We start from the raw sequence: 19,109 nt of genomic DNA on the forward strand, positions 1-19,109 counted from the left end.
TAAAGATACTAAGACATTTGTTGAATAAAAGATGGGTAGGTAGGTAGATAGGTTCCTAATGAAATTTATTTATGTGAACAATATGCGTATACAGATGTAAAAAGATTCTTGGTTGTAACAGTCATATCATACCACTCATTATGCAAGCCTAATTGTTATTTCAGTGTTATTAATATTCATTTTTGCTATTATTATTATTCATTGTGTGAAGCTATAAATAAGGTGTCACAAAAAAACGTTAGAATTAATAAATACAGTAAAATTACACAATATAAAATCCACATCCAAAGATTAGTTTCATTTCTGTCACTAAAAGAAACCATCCAGAAAATAATGAAAACAATTCCCTGTACAACTGCATCAAAAAGGATAAAGTATTTAGTAATAAACTTAACAAAAGAAGTGAAAAAGTTATACACTGAAAACTATCAAACAATGATGAGAAAAAATTAAAGAAGACACACCTAAATGGAGAGACATCTTGTGTTCAATGAATTGGAAGAATAAATATTGTTAAGATATTTGTACTACCCAAATTGACTCTGCAGAGTCAATATAATCCCTATCAAAATCCCAATGGCATTTTTATAGAAATAGAAAAAAAATCCTAAAATGCATATGGAACCACAAAAATCTCAGAATGGCCAAACAATCTTGAGAAAGAACAGGGCTGGAGGCACCACCCTTCCCGACAGCAAACTGTCTTACCTAGGATTAGACTTTAAGACAAGCAGTATATTTTTAAAAGCTCATTTACAATTAAAAAAATGTTGAAATAAAAATTTTGCAGCAAGTGTGGTCAACAGAATAGAACAACTTAGTTACTTTACGAAGAGCTTCTATGTTCCCTGGAGGTGGTCGAGGGTAATGGCCACAGGCTGAGGCTTTGTGGTCAACTGCCCAAGTTTTCATAGCTATTCAGTATGTAAGTATAATTTAGCATTTGTAAAAATGGGGCTAATTATAGAAGGCAGGATGGTTTCAAGCATTAAGTGAAATAATGCATATAAAATGTTCTTTGCAACATTCGACACATTGTAGTAGATCCATATATATTAATTGCCGTATTACAAAATTTTTTAGGAAAGAAGAGGGAGCTGCAGATGAGAGTAATTTTCTGAGTTCCACAAGATAAATCATAAAATAAACTTAAGTATTCTTTGCATACTCTTTCTTCAGGACAGTTTTCTTTTGGTTTGTTTTCGTTTCTTTTTATTCTTATATTCTCCGTAGTGCACTGTCAGCTATCACAGCAACAGTCACTTAATTTATGCCCTATAAATGAAAACCTATGGATGTTTTCCCTCCCAGAGGGTATCTGAAGAGATGTACCCTGGTATTAAGTGTGTATCTTTAGAGCCAGTCACTGGATAAATGGGTTGACGTTCCTGTGTTTCTGTATTCCAGAAATTATGGAAAGCTTAAGTAGGCACCTTAGTGCAAAATCACATCCTTAAGGACTAAGATATGGAGTCCTTGAGACCCCGAAGCTTTCCCTCTCAGATGGAAAATCCTAAGAGATGGTGTTCACTGGAACCCTGTCTTCTAATACTGGGTGTTCACAGGGAGTAGATGCCTGTAAATATAGAAACATCAGGACACAAAATTTGAAAAAAAATGAAAGCAATATGTATAAAATAGCCCAGTGGGAAAATGATCCCCATCAACAGACAAGTCCAAGGTTAGTGCTCTCAAGTCACAGACTGGAGGGAATTCCCACTTCTGAGCCTCCCTGTAATGGAAGGGACCAGGAGAATCGATAAACAAGGTAATAAAGGAAACTGTAGCAACAGGAAGTCTGACTTGAGCCACAACTATTCATGGGGGGGAGTTAGGGAATGGACTAAACTGCTATCCAAACTTTAAAAGCATGGAACCTACTGCTGAATGTGGCTCCAAGTTCAGTGTTCCAAAAGACCAAGAGGACAACTGGGCCCCAGCATGCATCAAGGACTGGTTTGTCAGGTGGACTACTGACCAGCTTCTGAGTGCTTACATGCAAGGACATCAAACCTTTCCCTGAAATTTATCTTCCCACAGCTTCTTTTTTAATGCCACTAACCCATAATTTGTAATTATGCCCCCAAATTGTCCTTCAGCAAGTTTCCAATCTACCTTTTAAATCAAATAGAAATCGAATTCGTGACTTTATTATTCTGAGTACTCATGTGCTCCTGGAACACCACCCCCCCCCCCCATCTGCCTACTTTTCGTCTGGTCTCTTTTCTGCCTCCTCAGCTGAGTCATAAAATAAATTCATGGGTAACCTCATCTAGCTATAACTCACTTTCTCTTAGACTTTTAATCCCTTTTTATCTTTTAATCTGCACTCTATTTTATGGCTGGCTTACAACTTGAAAGCTCTTTAAAAGATACTATATATGAAAAATTTCATATAATGATATATTCTCCAAAATATTGAAAAGGAATCGTTTTAGTGTAATGGGAGAAGCTTTGTGATAAATAATGGAGTCGTAAACTAATTAAGAGAGATCGCTTGCATTTGGAAATAATGGCATAGTTAATTCTATCTGTGTTTTCAAACTTGCATTTTCAAGTAGCATCTGTATGTTTCATTGCTTTAAGTAACAAGAATGCCTCCAAGTTATTGGCATACATTGTGTAGTTACTAGATTAAATTCAATGTTCCATGTAGTGTGCATTAAAATTATAGTTTAGTGGTATAACAGTTTTTGTCCTTAGTTTTATGTGTTACGGTGAAAAGTTCAAAGTGGTTAATAGCAGAATGCTATGCTAGAAAGTAGTGATAATGTATATGCTATTTTTCTTTTGCAATGAGTTTTAAGATTCATGTCCAACTACTAAAGTTTTTTTTTATAAATTAAAACATACATCACCATGAGAAAGATAACTGTAACTCCTTAACATTTAAAGCTTAGGTTTCATTTTCAAAAGAGAAGCATATGAATGAAAATTTCATAGGAACTTATATGAAGTGAGCAAAGTTGATAAATTCATTAAAGTTTAACTTGATCAACTATGGATTTAATTAGGTTACTCTGTCTAGAATTACAATATGTGTTTGTATAGCGGAATCTAAAGACATGTATTCCAACACTCTCATTTTTATAGATAAAGAAAATGAGATAGGATTATTTGGCTTAACCATTGTCATTTGTTCATCAGTTGGGAGAATTTCTATTAGAAAGCATATAGAATCTAATAAAGTTTTTTGTTTTTTTGTTTTTTTTGCCACGGCACATTCTTCTGGGTTACAATGAATCTAGCAAAACAAGTAGGTTTCCAAGTCTTCTATTTTTGTAGCAATTACTAAAACCAAACCTCACCATAAATCACTGTAGCCTTCAACCACAGCAACATAAAATGAACAAACTTTAAAATTAAATCACAGTACTTATACACACATAACATAACTTTTTCTATTAGCTAAGATTATTTAAACAATAATGGCTACAAATTATTGTTTCATAGCTACACACACTATCATCGTACATGTGGATTCATGAGCACTTTTGGAAATAGTGCAATGTCATGTGGTCATAGTGTCTTTGAACTTGTGAAATAATCAGTAATCACTTGGTTCTAGGTAATGTGAATTGCTACTTTTTATAATAATGACTTTCCATAGATATGACCTCAATATAGTTCTTGCTTTTTCAAAAGTGTATTCTTTTTCTTGAACACAATAGAATTATACACTCTTCTGTAGAATTGTTTGATGTATCAGGATTACCAAAATGCTAGTAACTGATTCCTTGTATTTTTTTGGCACTGGTTTTAAGAGTTCTCAAGACACTTTTGATTTGAAGCTGCCCCTTTGATTTCTGTAACAGATAGCAAAGCACTATCACTGTGTTAAATGTTGACAGGAAGGGATAGTGAGACTTTTGCCTCAGGCAAGAGTTTTATAAAGGCTTCATTGTTAATCGCTAATATCAGCTAATCAAAAATATTTTCTAAGCCAAACTCATTGTTGTTGTTTTCTAATTTATTCATTCAGGAAACATATTTTAAGCATCTATTATGTACCAAGCTCCATAGTAGCTACTGGAATTCCAGTAAGAACAGGAAACAGTCTTTATGTGTCATGCTTGCGGCCTAGGGGAAACAGGAAAGATATAAAGAGACACTCTGTGAATGTATCGAAATGAGTTTCTGGAAGAGGAGCTATTGAAGTCAGTGCTTACTTTGGGCTGAAGTGTACCTGGGTGCAGGAGAACATTTCTGACTTCCATAACAAATCTTTGAAGAGGAGGATATGGAGTAGCACTATGTTGTGGGGAAGTAATATTGTACTGAAGTAGCAAATAGTAGACAGAATGTGTGACAATGGATGAACCTGGAAATGTAGGTAGAGACAGATGCCCAAAGAACATTAAGGATATTGATGAGGACAAAATCAAATTTACATTTTGAAAAACAAATGTGGCTTAAATACATAGGGTGGATGGTACAATGTTATGGCAGGCAACAGGATGATTATGAAGTATCATAAAACTATAATTCAAGTGAGAAACAACATTTTGAAGAAAAATAGTGGGAGAAGGGAGAGGACAAACATATGTTAGCAATGCTTAGTCAGTTAAAGAGACTGGTCTCCCAAAAAACAATAATTGGTTTTTAAAAAGTTTAGAATGTAACCAAGAAATTGGGTACATCTTGCTCTGGTCAACTTGCAATTTTGTTATTTAAGAACCTAGACAATAGAAATGACAATCCAGTTGCTGGCACCTGGAGGCCAATATGCATGAAATTGTAGAGTTAGGCATATAGAGTGTGACAGAAAAACCTGAGATTCATGAACATTTGAAGGCCAGGGACAGGAAAAGAAGTCTGTAAAGAAGATTAAAAATGGTGATCAGAGTAGCAAGGGCAGGGCCAAGAATAAACCATGTTGAGGAAAACAGCCTTAGTTGGAGGCAACCTAGAGATAGAGATTTGTATGAATCTTACACGCCTCCAGATAAAAGAGGTGAACACGAGGAGCACCTTGCATTCTTGGTGGGAAAGATCAGTACATCAGAAGCAGTATTGGAAAGCTGAAGGAATGCAGTTGTGACTCCAAAATGCACCACGAGGGGGTGCTAAACACAGGGGAAAGCAAGATTTCAGGTAGGGGAAGGAACCGATGAAATATTCTGTGAAAGTGTAATGGTGAGCAAGTTTGTCTGTAGTCCTTCCTGAAGTAGACTGGATTATGAGAAGTGGCTTGGGCATAGGCAATAGTGAAAGAAACCAAAAGGAGGTGACATACAGATAATAGCCTAATTTATATTTTGCAAACCCTTGATGAGATTCAGATATATGTTTTCAATTCTCAGATGAGAGGCTCAGAATCGTTACCCCCAAATTAATTAGCAGAGCTCTAATTTTTGTTGGGCAGTGGATAAGACAAACTTCCCAAAGAGGAGGCTTGGAGAAGGAGAGGAGTTAAATTTTAGAATAAAAAAAGAAAAAAAAAAAAAACAGATGGATTTCAGACATTGAATAGTCTTGAAGGAATTCAGATGTTAAGTAGTGATTCATGGCACACCATCGAAGGATTTGAAAAGAGCAGTGATATACTCAAAATCCTATAACTGAAAGATTAATCTACAGTAATGGGGAAGATACTTTGAAAAGCATTAAGATTGGATTTGGTTTCAATTTGTACAACCAATTACTAGAATTAGAAGGAAACAAGAAAATGTTGCCCCTTCATTATAAAGTTGAAGAATTTTAACAGCAACCACTTTGATGTGGGCTCCCTATGTGCCAGTTATTATGCTAAGCAATTTACATGCATTAACTCATGAGTTAATGAGTAAATGAGTTCCATGTGATCCCAAGTATTTATAATCCTACTTTCAATTTGAAATAACAGGCTTAGAGTGTTTAGGTGACTTGCCAAAATTTTGTTAATTTGGAAGTAACAACAACAACAACAAAACCTCCCAGTCCAGCTCAAAGTATAAAAATCTCACACAAAAAAGGATTTATGGTCTTGAACCATCAAATGTTTGGAGGTTGAGCTTCAGCCAAGTTTGATCAAGGCTCCTCACTTCCTTTCCTGGGATTCCTAAGTTTGTGGCCTCTTGTGTATCGCTGTCTCTGGTGGCATTTCCCCCAAGTTGGTGAAATGGCTGTATTAGTTCCAGATATTTGCACACCAATTCCAGAGAAGAAGAGAAAGAGAACATTTCCTAGAAGCTCTCAACAAACATCTCTGGTTTTATGGGCTTGAACTGGGTTACCTTTATACTTCTTAACCACTCATCATTAGCCAGAAAAAAAACAAAAAGACAAAACAAAACAAAACAAAACAAAACAAAACATCACTTGCACTTGTCAGTTTAAACTTGAGCCAACTGCCTTCATGGAAGTTAAGCTTCTTCTAACACACACGGAGGTGTCAGGGAGATAGTGATATATAAATACATATATAGACAGTTTTAAGATTAGGTGGTATTCATTTGGGGGGGTGGGATTACCATACTATTCACTAAAATTACATTATTATCCTTACAGAATTGAAACAGCTTTCAAAACAATCATATATATATTCAATTATACAGCCAGTTCCAGGATCCAATACTTCTGGTTTATATATACACATATACACACATATACATATACAATTTTTTTTCTTTTACTAAAGCTAAGTAGATAGATAGGAAGATAGATACAGATAAATAGAATTGATCGATAGATACATAGATACATGATGGAGAGATAGATGGATAAGTAGATAAGTACAGACAGCCTCTTGATAAGTTTTTGTTAGGTGATTTTGTAGGCTAATGTAATTGTTCTGAGAGCATTTAAGTTAAGCTGGGCTAAACCATGATGTTCAGTAGGTCACATGTATTAAATGCATTTTAAACTTAAGATATTTTCAACCAGGATGTGTTTATCAGGATGTAACCTAATTGTAGGTTGAGGAAAGTCTGTAGATGGGTAGATAGACATATTTTTTTAAACTTTACCCTTAACACGGCAGAATCACCAGTCAAATAAAAACAAATAATTTTAGGAGTGTAGAGTGTGTGTTAAACAAATAATTAATTACATTAACTGGTCCTTAATATCTTGGCTAACTGCATTTAATAAAAAATATTTGTTATCCTTAAGAATACAATATTACACAGAAAAATACAAAGCTTAGAAAATTATGGCTAAAAGCCACTGAATGAATGAATTCCAAACTGTTATATTTCATCATGATTTCTATGGAATTTCCTGACAGCATTCATGAAAATAATTTCCAATTACATTGGGCACAAAGGAGGCAACATTGTATCATCACTGGTAATTGGAATTTAGCGTGTCACTGGGAACAGTCATTAGCATTTTTACTGGTGTATGTGGTATAGAACACTTGGCACACAACAGAGAGATAAAGTGCTCGTAAAAATGGATTGTCATATCCATCAAAGTACATTTGAATCACGAGGTGTAAATACATATAGGCTAAAATATTTAGTACGTATCTAGAACAAAAGTTTTATAACGTTAGAGTGCTTTTGGGTCCTTGGACTGCATACCAAATCATAAGTGGATGTCAAAGCCACCGTCCAGGTTTGCCAAGGGATGTTCTATGGCCAGGCTGAGCAGAATCATTGTTGAAGGCAGTATAAAACTGAAGTGCCTGCTCTTATCCTAGAAGTGCAGTTGAAGAGGGCACACAATTCACTCTGGAGGATTTTTATGACATATTATCTTTACTAATCTTTAAAAGCTCTGATTATTTCAAGCAAATTTGACAAGTATACAAACGTTTCTTTCTTGGGTCTCTAACAAAGTGGTCCCCTATTGTCATATTCTACTTGTTTGTATTTTAATGTATTCTAAATACACATTCCCAAATCACGTTTTTCCAACATACAGGAGATACAGTCCAGATCAGTATATGAATATCAACAAGGAGGTCTTGAGGACAGGCATTGTGCTCGTGTTACATATTTGGGTGTTCTCACCCTATGTGTGGAGCAGGAGAACAGAAAATAAGTATGCATGCATTTATTTTGTTACACACTTAAATAGCACATACCAGGTGGAAAATTTTTATTATAACTTCTTTATCAATATTAACTCATTTAATATGGCTAGAAGATAGGTACTATTTTTTCCTTTTCTTTTCATATGACGAAACTAAAATGGAGAGGTTACATAATTAGTTTGAAGTCACACAGTTGGCTAGTGGTCAATCTTGGATTCGAACATAGGCTTTCGGGTTCCTGAGGCACAAATCATAATCACAATGGCAAGTAATTCAGCCTTTCCTAATTGGTGAACTTGTGTAAGACTCGGCTCATCAGACTGATCAGTGAAGATTTTAAAACTTTCTGATACCTAGCCCGCCCACAAACATTTAAATAAGACTTTCTGATGGAGGCCCAGGAATCGGTGTTCTCAGTAATCCTTGTAAAAGCTTTACATGCGGCCCCTGGTGAAGACAAGAAGGACAGAGGGGCCATTTACAGCTTTAAAGGGCAAACATGGGAAGCTAACAGCCAAGTGTTCGTGAGTAGTGCAGTGAGAGCTAATGCAAAATTGATTAAAGACCCAGTTACTTTAAAGACTAAACTCACCTGCTGTACGTCTATCCTTACTTTTACCTTAGAGCTAAGCCTAGCTTTAGCACATCTCATGTTTCAATGTGTTATACTATCCAATTCCTTTGTAGGATCTTTTACACGTGTGTATATACACATGCACACTTACCCACACATGCTCTCTCTCTGTTGATTCTGTAAGCCTTTCTGCTTTACATTTCTCTGCTGCTTAATGTCTTTTTAAGGTAATAAAATGCATATTTATTTTCCAATCTTATTTGGAAAGAAATTCTAGAGTCTTTATCATTCCATACCTTTCTAACTGGAACTGTATTATATCTTGGTTACAATGCAATGTCTACATAAGGCAAGAGCTGAAAGAAAACCATATGTCTCTAGATATAATTTGTCTCTTTTTTCCTTTTCATGCTTCAATCCTGAGAAGGGTTAAAAATATTCAGAAGAAAATAACTTGTCATTAACTCCCCGTGGATGTGCTTTTCATACTGTGGCTAAATCTTGCTTATGTGGTTTTTTTAATGTAATGTCACTCACCTTGGTCTGCTCTCTAAAGTGAGAACAGTGACATACTTTAGATATTCAGGACAAGATAGACTCACAATTCAGTGTCAAAAAGTACCCTCAAGGCCATAACCAGCTGCCAGATCACCCATTTAGAGTATGATGCATATAGAATTTGTGTCTTGTGTGTACATGTGAGTACTATATATATCCAGCTGATAAACATGTATTTGGGAATTATGGCATGACAGACTGGATATAAAAATAATGAATATGGAAGGGTGGCTGATGTAAAAGATTTTGTAGCCCATGAGAAAAAAACATATTGTATTGAGTTTCAAAAAGTCAAAACGTATTGAGACTGAGAGCAATACAGAGGTGTGGACACATGATCTCTGCTTGGGAGTAGAAAAGCAAACATTCATGGAAGTGACAGTGCAGCTGGGACATCAAGGGTGTGTACTATTTTTCCAGATGGTCGAGGCAAAAGTGCTGCCGGTCACAGGATCACTTGGGCAAGAATATAGAGGTATGAAAGAGGCTCAACTCCACAGTAACTATGTACAGGCTTGGCCCGGGGTCCCTGGCCGCACAGTCAGAAATTAACCTACAGGGGGCGCCTGGGTGGTTCATTCGGTTAAGAGACCCACTCTTGGTTTTGGCTCAGGTCATAATCTCACAGTTTGTGAGATCAAGCCCTGTGTTGGGCTCTGTCCTGACAGTGTGGGGCTTGCTTGGGATTCTTTCTCTCTCCCTCTCTCTTCCTCTCTCTCTCTCTCTCTCTCCCCCCCTTCTTTCTCTCAAAATAAATAAATAAGCTTAAAACTATATGTATATATAAAGAAATTAATCTACAGGGATTTTGAAGCTCATGCCTATCATGCTAGTCATAGCATGCCAGTGAGTTTAGGTGATTTTTCTCTCAATAGGAATAGAAACCCTTTAGGACTTATTTTTTTAATTATTTATTTTCTAATGTTTTTTCAATTTATTTTTTGAGAGAGAGAGAGAGAGAGCAAGCATGAACAGGGAAGGGGAAGAGAGAGAAAGGAGAACAGAGAATCTGCAACCAACTGCACACTCATAGCAGAGAGCCCGATGCAGGGCTCAAACTCACAAACCCAAGATCATGACCTGAACCAAAGTCAAATGCTTAACCAACTGAGCCACCCAGGTGTCCCAAATTTTTAACTTATTTTTCAAAGAAGGAGAGTAACATGATCAACCTTGTGTTATGGGACAATGACTGTGATGCTCCTGTGTGACAGGAGCTGGAGGAGGAAGCAATTAGAATGTTTCTCAGCATTGCAGTTATGAAAGTGAGGGCCCAAACTACTTGAGACAGTTGCAGGGGTGATGAAAAACAAAGAACATATTCAATGAGTAGAACATGCTTATTCACCTAGAAAATTAAAAAAAAATGGTTTTATAGAAGCCATAAATTATACATAGTCCACTTATATTTTCAACATATTTCTAGCACATTTTTCATACCCCAAATGCAAAAAAATGCATAGAATATAAAGACGCCTTGCTGGAGGTGACATTTGCCTGAATAAATAGCTATGCAATGAATTTCTCTTTTATGGTTTGTTGAGAGCAGTCCCTGGTGTATGGTGTGTGCCACTGAACATTTGTTGATTGAAAGAAGAAACGAATCAGTCAGTAAGTTGACGTCTACTTGGGCCGAAATCGTGAGGGCTCAGCTCTGCTCCCATCTCTTTGACCATTTTGAATGAGAATGTGTCGGTGACATTCTTTTAGTGTCAACAAGAATGATTTGAACATCATTGGGCTTCAGTTCTTTCATTTTAAAACACAGGCATTGTGTTGGATTTTTTTTTTAAATTCATCCCTATTGGTAATATTAATCTTCTTGAAATCAAATAAATAGAGTATGACTATCACATGACCTACATGTGAGCAGAAGTAGGCCACGTGCGCTTGCATTATGAAAACCAGAGAGCCCACCTACTCTAGGTTCCAGAACACATATGCTCATTGAATATAGATTAGAAGAAGGGATTAATTAAAACCACCAAATCTCATCAGCCACACAGATAGAATAATATTTTTGAGGGAAGGATACATATATGCACACACTGATAAACATAAAGGAAAACCACTCGGAACACAAAATGAAAAAAAAAAGACTACAAGTCAAAATGAGCTAGTAAATATACTTTAAAAAAATTTTTTAGTGTTTATTTTTGAGAGAGAGCACAGGCGGGAGAGGGGCAGAGAGAAAGGGAGACACAGAATCTGAAGCAGGCTTCAGGCTCCGAACCATCCGCACAGAGCCCAACATGGGGCTTGAACTCACGAACTGTGAGATCGTGACCTGAGCTGAAGTCGGAGGCTTAACCGACTGAGCCACCCAGGCACCCATGAGCCAGTAAATATAATTTTAAAGATGGACAGATAGATATACACTATGAAAGTAAAATAGGTTAAGAATTTGAGTAAGGTTTATATACATACACACAAGCACACAAAATAAAAATGACTCGTACATAAGGTACTGAAATTCACTCATAATATAAAAAGATACAAAAGAAGAACAATGAATACTGGTGAGAATACTGGAAAATATACCAGGTTGGTAGACATGTAAATTAGTACAACCTTTTTGGGAGTTGATGACAATATATATTGACATGTCTGATTCATATACTTTTAGACCTGGCTCTCTCAATGGTAGGAGATTACCAATTCCACATTTGTTTATAATAGGACACCCCCCCTCCCAATTCTCTAAGTAGAGTGTCCACTAAAAGGAGATTGGTTCAATTTAGTATTACATACTTTTATTACTTTAATGATATTTATTATTTTAATAATGGTTATGTGCTGATATAACATGACTGTCCAATATATTTTTTAAGGAGTAGAGTACAGTTCAAGAATATGTGAAAAGTTCCATCTCTTTCATCCAAATAAAAATTGAAATATCGGTTATTGCGTAAGCAGATAGTATGTCAAGGTAACGATAAAATACCTATTGGAGGAGTGGTATGTATAGCTATAGCTATATATTTGTGTATTTCAATATTTGTTCCTCTTCTGATTCCTCTCTAGACAAAATATTATCCTTGAGAATTTTGGCCTCTCAGCTTTGTTCATATTTCTTCCCTGACACTCTGATTAGTGTGTCTGACAAATCATAGAAAACCAGAGAATTTTTTTCCTTTTTTTTTTTTTGTTTCAAGTTTCTATTGAATTCTAGCTAACATACAGAGTAATAGTGGTTTCAGGAGTAGGATTTAGTGATTCATCACTGGCATATAACACTCAGTGCTCAAGTGCACTCCTTAATCCCCATTGTTAAATGAGTGACTGAATTGGTGAATACATGCTCTTAACTTTGAGAGAAATCGTTAGAAATAAGTAAACCACTCTGTGGGTTTCTGTGTATTGCCTGACCATATGATACATATGTATGAATTCTCAAATCGGAATTACTAAGTCAAACACCATGCCATTTATTAGCATTTTCAACATAAATTGGAGGAAATAAAAACATTAACGAATTTAAGTTAATGCATGTAGGTAATGTATCACTCTTCAAAAAAAATTTTTTTAGTTATAATTTTATAAAGATATGAATGTTCATTGGCAAGAACTGAGATGATATCATATTACAACTGTGAATCTATAATATGGAACTCATTTTTCAAATACATTTTGACAGGTAAATACGTGCACACTTAAAATTATATCTGAATTGGTTCTCATATGAACTCTCACCCGTATTTAGGTATTGTAGTGAAACTCTTATTTAGTCACATTTTATATCAAAAGGACTGCTCCTAATTACTGTTCTTTCTATGTGTTAATTCTATAACCTCTCAGGGTTCACTTTCTCTGTTCCTTGCTCTGCTATATATTTGTGCATATATATGGTATTAACTTATATAATGTATATATATATATATATATATATATACACACATTGAGTGCTTAAAAGTTAAAATTTTTTTTTAATTTTTTTTCAACGTTTTTTATTTATTTTTGGGACAGAGAGAGACAGAGCATGAACGGGGGAGGATCAGAGAGAGGGAGACACAGAATCGGAAACAGGCTCCAGGCTCTGAGCCATCAGCCTAGAGCCCGACGCAGGGCTCGAACTCCCGGACCGCGAGATCGTGACCTGGCTGAAGTCGGACGCTTAACCGACTGCGCCACCCAGGCGCCCCTTAAAATTTAAAATTTATTAGTATAAAATAACTTTTTTGCTATTTGCTTTAATTGTTATTAAACATTACATGAATTAATTTACTACTGATCAGAACAGCGTTACATGGAAAGTTGAAGTGATTCAATATTGTCAATCCTATATTCTGCTCTCTCTGTCTGGGGGTAAAGGAATGGTTTCTCTGTGAGTTACAGTCTCTCTGAACTTCAACATTTGGAGTGGTTACATTGTCATCCTGAACTTAAGTGATAAGTGAACAAATCCCAAGATGACTTCTACATATAAGAAGACTACTCTGGTTTTTGTTGGCTATATTGTTTCCTTGTTGCACATTTACCTAGTGCCCAAGTATAACCTCCTGTTCCTACCTCTTGGGTATTTAGTGTTTAATAGTGTAATAGTTTAATAGTAATAGTTTAATTGAGGAACTGGCATGCTATCCCAGCAGTGAAGAAGGTAGTGTTTTGAGGCTTACCTGCTCCAGATGAATGAGTCTTCCCAATGAAAGGAATAAGAAATTTCTGTCCTTTGCATTAGTTTGGAAAGAGTCATGGAGCATCGAGCAAAACAAGCTGATATAATGATGTTTAATTGTGTTTTTGTAAACACCTATAGAGTCACTTCTAAGAACTCTCAAATAACTTACATCGTTCTTTAAAATTGTTTTTAATATTTTTATTTATTTTTGAGAGGGAGAAAGAGTACAAGTGGGGGAAGGGGAGAGAGAGAGGAAGACACAGAATCCATAGAAAGGTCCAGGCTCTGAGGTGTCAACACAGAGCCTGACATGGGGCTCGAACTTGTGAACTGTGAGATCATGACCTGAGCCGAAGTCAGACACTTAACCAATTGAGCCACCCAGGTGCCCCTAACTTATACGGTTCTTAGTGAACCACTTTTAAACTAAACTGAAGGTAATCTATTGTAACCAAGTACTAATTTTTTATTTTTTTTTAAATTCATTGTTTGGCACTCGGCTTTTTTTTTATTATTGATTTATTGATCGATTGATTGATGTCCTAATTTTATTTTTATTTTATTTTATTTTATTTTATTTTATTTTTTTAAATATAATTTATTGTCAACTTGACTAACATACAGTATGTAACGTGTGCTCTTGGTTTTTGGGGTAGATTCCCGTGGTTCACCGCTTACATACAACACCCAGTGCTCACCCAAACAAGGGCCCTCCTCAAAGTCCATCACCCATTTTCCCCTCTCCCCCACCTCCAATCCACCCTCAGTTTGTTCTCTGTATTTAAGAATCTCTCATGGTTTAAATTCCTGTTAGTTAACATACAGTATAATATTAGTTTCAGGTGTACAATTTAGTGATTCAACACTTCCATACAACACCCAGTGACCATCACAAGTGCCCTCCTTAATGTCCCTCTGCTATTTATCCCATCCAGCCAGCCACCGCCCCTCTGTTAACCATCACTTTGTTCTCTATAGTTAAGAGTCTGTTTCTTGGTTTGTTTCTTTCTGTTTTTCCCCTATGTTCATTTGTTTTGTTTCTTAAATTCCACATGAGTGAAATCATATGGTGTTTGTCTTTCTCTGACCTATTTTGCTTAGCATAATGCTCTCACTCCATCCATATCATTGCAAATGGCAAGATTTCATTCTTTTTTTATAGTTGAGTAATATTTCAGTGTGTGTGTGTGTGTGTGTGTGTGTGTGTGGGTGTGTGTCACATCTTCTTTATCTATTCATTAGTCGGTAGGCTTTAGGCTATTTTCATAATTTGGTTATTGCAGATAATGCTATAACCACATGTCAATACAAAGGACAAGATGAGTAATATAGTATTCTCCCTTTTACATTTTTGTTTTTAATATTAATATGAACCTTCACTAAGTATGCAGAAAAATATTTTCCTCTAAAAGTAGTATGAAATGCTTTACGTTAATTTTTAAAAAAAAATTAAACTCAAATACTTAAAGGAGTGAATTAATAAATATTCCCATAAAAGCAAGATATACTGTCTTATTCATCTTCGTCTTTCTTATTGAGCATATGGTGTGAATTAGGTAAAAATTTATTAAATTTGTCACTAAATATTTCTTAGCAGGTATAATACCTTTTCTTCAAATATATCCTCAGAGAAGAACAACCCACAGCCTTTTAACTACTACATTTATAACTAAGATTAGAGAATTATTTAATATTTGTAGATTGTGTCTATACAGCACATGTGTAACTCAGTACTAGCAAAGATCTAGGTGATACCAGGAAAATCACTGTATAACAGAAGGGAGGAAAGAGGGAAATTTAGTCTTGAAAATGTTCATTCATACACCGTAAAGGAGAACATAGTTTTGATGAATCCTTAATATAGGTCCTCAGTGCCTATTTGTCAAATAATTATTAATGATGTTGCAAAGATTGATCAGGATGGTCATGATGGTGATAATGGATGATGAGGGATAATATGTTACTGCTCTTGACTATCACAAATGTTTGTGTACTTTCCTTCTAGAAGTTTCCTGGGAAAGACTGATGAATTAAAACCTATCATTCATCTCCTGATATAGCTACTATTCACCAAAGCATTCTTAAGATAAAGCGTTTGGTATCGAATGGGTGCTGAAAGTTATCATTTTTAAATTTTTTGACTATCTTTTAATATTTAGTTTGCTCCAGTATTGCACAGCCTTAAAGAAAAAGACTGAATGAATAACTGAATGAAAAAGAGAAATCCTTTTTTTTTCTTCAAAATTGGGCATTTACTGTTAATGCCTCCAAGAACAGGAACATTCTGTCCTTTTTATAACTTTGGATGTACATATCACTCTCTTTATGCTCAGGAGAGATTTCCTTCTAACTATCTAACCATCCTTCTAGCCTTCTAACCATCTCCAACATAATTTGGATTGTCTTTAATGTTTTCTTTGTCACTGAATCCTTAGGTTAATTCAGTCTTGAGGCCTCGGGGTGCTCCTGTTGTCTTAATTGCAATTATTTTTGGTTGCTCAGTTTCTCAAATACTCTGTCCTAACTTAAAGTGTTCCTCATGCTGGTACATAGTTGTTGATTTTAAATAGCAATGCAAGTTACTTACAGCCTCTAGAGTTCAGTAAGCCGTCAAACCTTTTAGCTTTTCTATTGATAACCTAATCATGAAATTAATGCATCTATAGTAAGCAGATGAGCTAATGTAAGCCGTGTCGTGTTTTCTCTGGTGCACAAATCGATAAAGTTATCATAATGACTTTCAGTTCAAACATCTTGCTACTGGAAATGAATATAGCTTTTAAAATAGATTTTTAAAATATGTATCATTTGCACTGAGAGCTATACTGTTGCCCACCATTTTGGTTGTAGTAGTTACGTCATTTCCAGTGACAACCTATATTCACAGAATCATTGAGGAATGCCAAATTCTAGAGGAAAATGGAGTCCGCAGATGAAAGACATGACCTTGTGCTCTGTAAAACAAAGATGCCAGATTCATACTGTCTTATTTTCCAGGTGCATATGTGCTCCAGGTCAAGGCCACCGACGCGGATGACCCGACCTATGGAAACAGTGCCAGAGTCGTTTATAGCATTCTTCAGGGACAACCTTATTTCTCTATTGATCCCAAGACAGGTAAATTTTTTATTAGAGACAACATTATCACCACCCCTTTCAAATATTTAAACTTTAATTAAATCTTGGCATGGAAGTTACCTATTCTAAAAATGCAAATAAAGATGCAATGTGCTGTACATTAAGCAAAAGAAGATAGGATCTTACTTTGCTGCCATAGAATGATTTCCTCTAGATTGAATTTTGTGTAAATATAAGGCATTTCACATGTATGTGTCAAGCCCCAATACCAAGATAAGGATTCTCTATGTGTTTTATTTTAATTTTTCAAAAGCCTAGGCATATTTGATTTTTTGTTCTTCTGGAATTAAAGTAGCTATTCATTTCAAGTTTTCTTGATTGGATTCAATTATAGTTAGTTTTGGGTCTTATCAACATGTGGTAAGATCACAGAGCTTCTACTGCTATATTTACTAGAGGTTATGGATGTTTGATTTGGATTAATATAGACTTCTACTTCTAGCAGGGAAACGAAGAGGGTTGACAAATTTTAAACACCCAGATCACGATTCTTCTGGTCAATGCTTTTGAAGCTACTCTCATTTTTAGGTCAAAACATTTGAATGGAAGTTTTCAGAGCCAAATGTATAAGAATCTTTGGAAAGTATAGAAAAGACAGGATATTATGCACCAGAAGATTTTGTATTCCCTTGTAAATAAAATGAGGTCCCTCTGTTCTAGAGAATCTGTTTTTTGTATGCTAGATATTTTTTTAAGGAGATTTAGCCATGCTGACCAGTGATCAAAGTAGGTGTCCCATGTCACAGTTGAAATAGAACTCCACAGTGACAGCTATTTTATGAACTCTTGTATGTTACATTATAATATATTGCATTTTGAATTCAATACTATTTATTACATTAGGTTAAAATAATGAAATGAACTGTTGACATACTTAACTAATGTTACTTTTTAAATTTCTAAATAAATTTGTAAAGAGCTGTATCAATTTGAAATAAGTTAATTTCAGACACTCTATATGCAAAGGAGCTAAACATTTTAAAATTAACACTTCTCCATAAATGTATGCTAAAATCTGGAATACCAATTAGATATAGGTTAATTAATAAATTAGCCATGTTTTAATGTCACCTAGAAACATAAAGTCAATTAAGTGGAAACGGAACCTGCAAAAACTTTCTACAACTGAACCTGCTGTCTTCTCATTTCTTGCTCTCCTTGTTGATGCCATAGAGGGACAGAGGTCAGCAAAAAGTTACAGGAATAAGGCAGGAAGTTGCTCCCTTTTATAAACCTAAAAAAAGAGTAGTTTGTAATAAGGACAGCATCAGTCTTTTGAGAAGGGAACATCAGTGCTGAAGAGAATCTAGAAAAGTTTAAGACATAGAAGCTCTTTTGATTTGGAAAGAGGGTCAGAGACCCAAAGCCAGAGGAGTCAATTGTTAAGAGCGAATGCGTGATGGAGAAATTACACCTACAATGTAAGTTATTTTCATTAAGTCTGGCAATGGGGATACGATATTTGGCAGTATCCGTGTTAAAGTGCTTTAACTGGGAAATCATATATATTTGTAGAGAAAACAGGGAAACATTGTTGAGGAAAGAATTTGGGGAAGTTGTTTATTGAAGTTTATGATGGCACAAAATTCCAGAAGGGTGAAGACAATTTATAGACAAATATATAGACAAATACCTCAATATATAGACAAATACTGAAGGAAAATTATCTAAAATATTATAAATCCTTTCATCAGATGAACACATTATGCGTTACTTCTTCTATGATTACCCATATTTTCCAAATTTACCATAATGGATAATCTAACTAGAAACTAGTGTGGGCAATGTATGTGTCTTAGATCTCTTCAGCCTCTGAGAAGCACTGCTCAGAGTCAGAGGGGATGGACAAAGGAGAAAAGAAGGTATGTAGAGATTGATGGAGGGGAGGTTTGATATTAGAGTACACTTAGTGGGGTGTAGTGATTAACTCTATAGACAGAGTAGGTAAATTTATATACTCAGAATAAGTGTAGCAGAAGAAAGATAAAGAAACGATTATTGATGGAATAACTATTGATGTACTGAGTATCTAAAAAGTATGGTAAAATCATATAACGATGAATTTAAGTAGAGATCATGGATTAAGCATAGAATTATTACGGTCAAATTAATTACGACTCAACAGACAATAATTATATGAGTCAAAACAGTTTCTGTCCCCTTGGCTTTACTTGTTCAATATCAACTTTAGATGCATTCTAAAGCCTTTGGAAAGTATTACCTTATAGGAGAGCCTGTATATTCATAGTATGCCTTTAATA

General features: G+C 35.2%; 1 protein-coding gene across 4 annotated transcripts in view; it reads left to right on the top strand.

Moving 5' to 3' along the window:
- CDH12 (cadherin 12) overlaps positions 1-19,109 on the top strand; it is a 1,052,064-nt gene that overhangs the window by 940,384 nt on the left and 92,571 nt on the right. For all 4 annotated transcript variants that reach the window (XM_019812450.3, XM_019812457.3, XM_006928094.4 and 1 more), the window contains one exon: positions 16,708-16,827. In XM_019812450.3, the coding sequence (XP_019668009.1) occupies positions 16,708-16,827 (120 nt within the window). The remainder of the gene's footprint in view (positions 1-16,707; positions 16,828-19,109) is intronic.

Source organism: Felis catus, chromosome A1, assembly GCF_018350175.1.
Source record: "Felis catus isolate Fca126 chromosome A1, F.catus_Fca126_mat1.0, whole genome shotgun sequence".
Lineage (NCBI taxonomy): Eukaryota > Metazoa > Chordata > Mammalia > Carnivora > Felidae > Felis > Felis catus.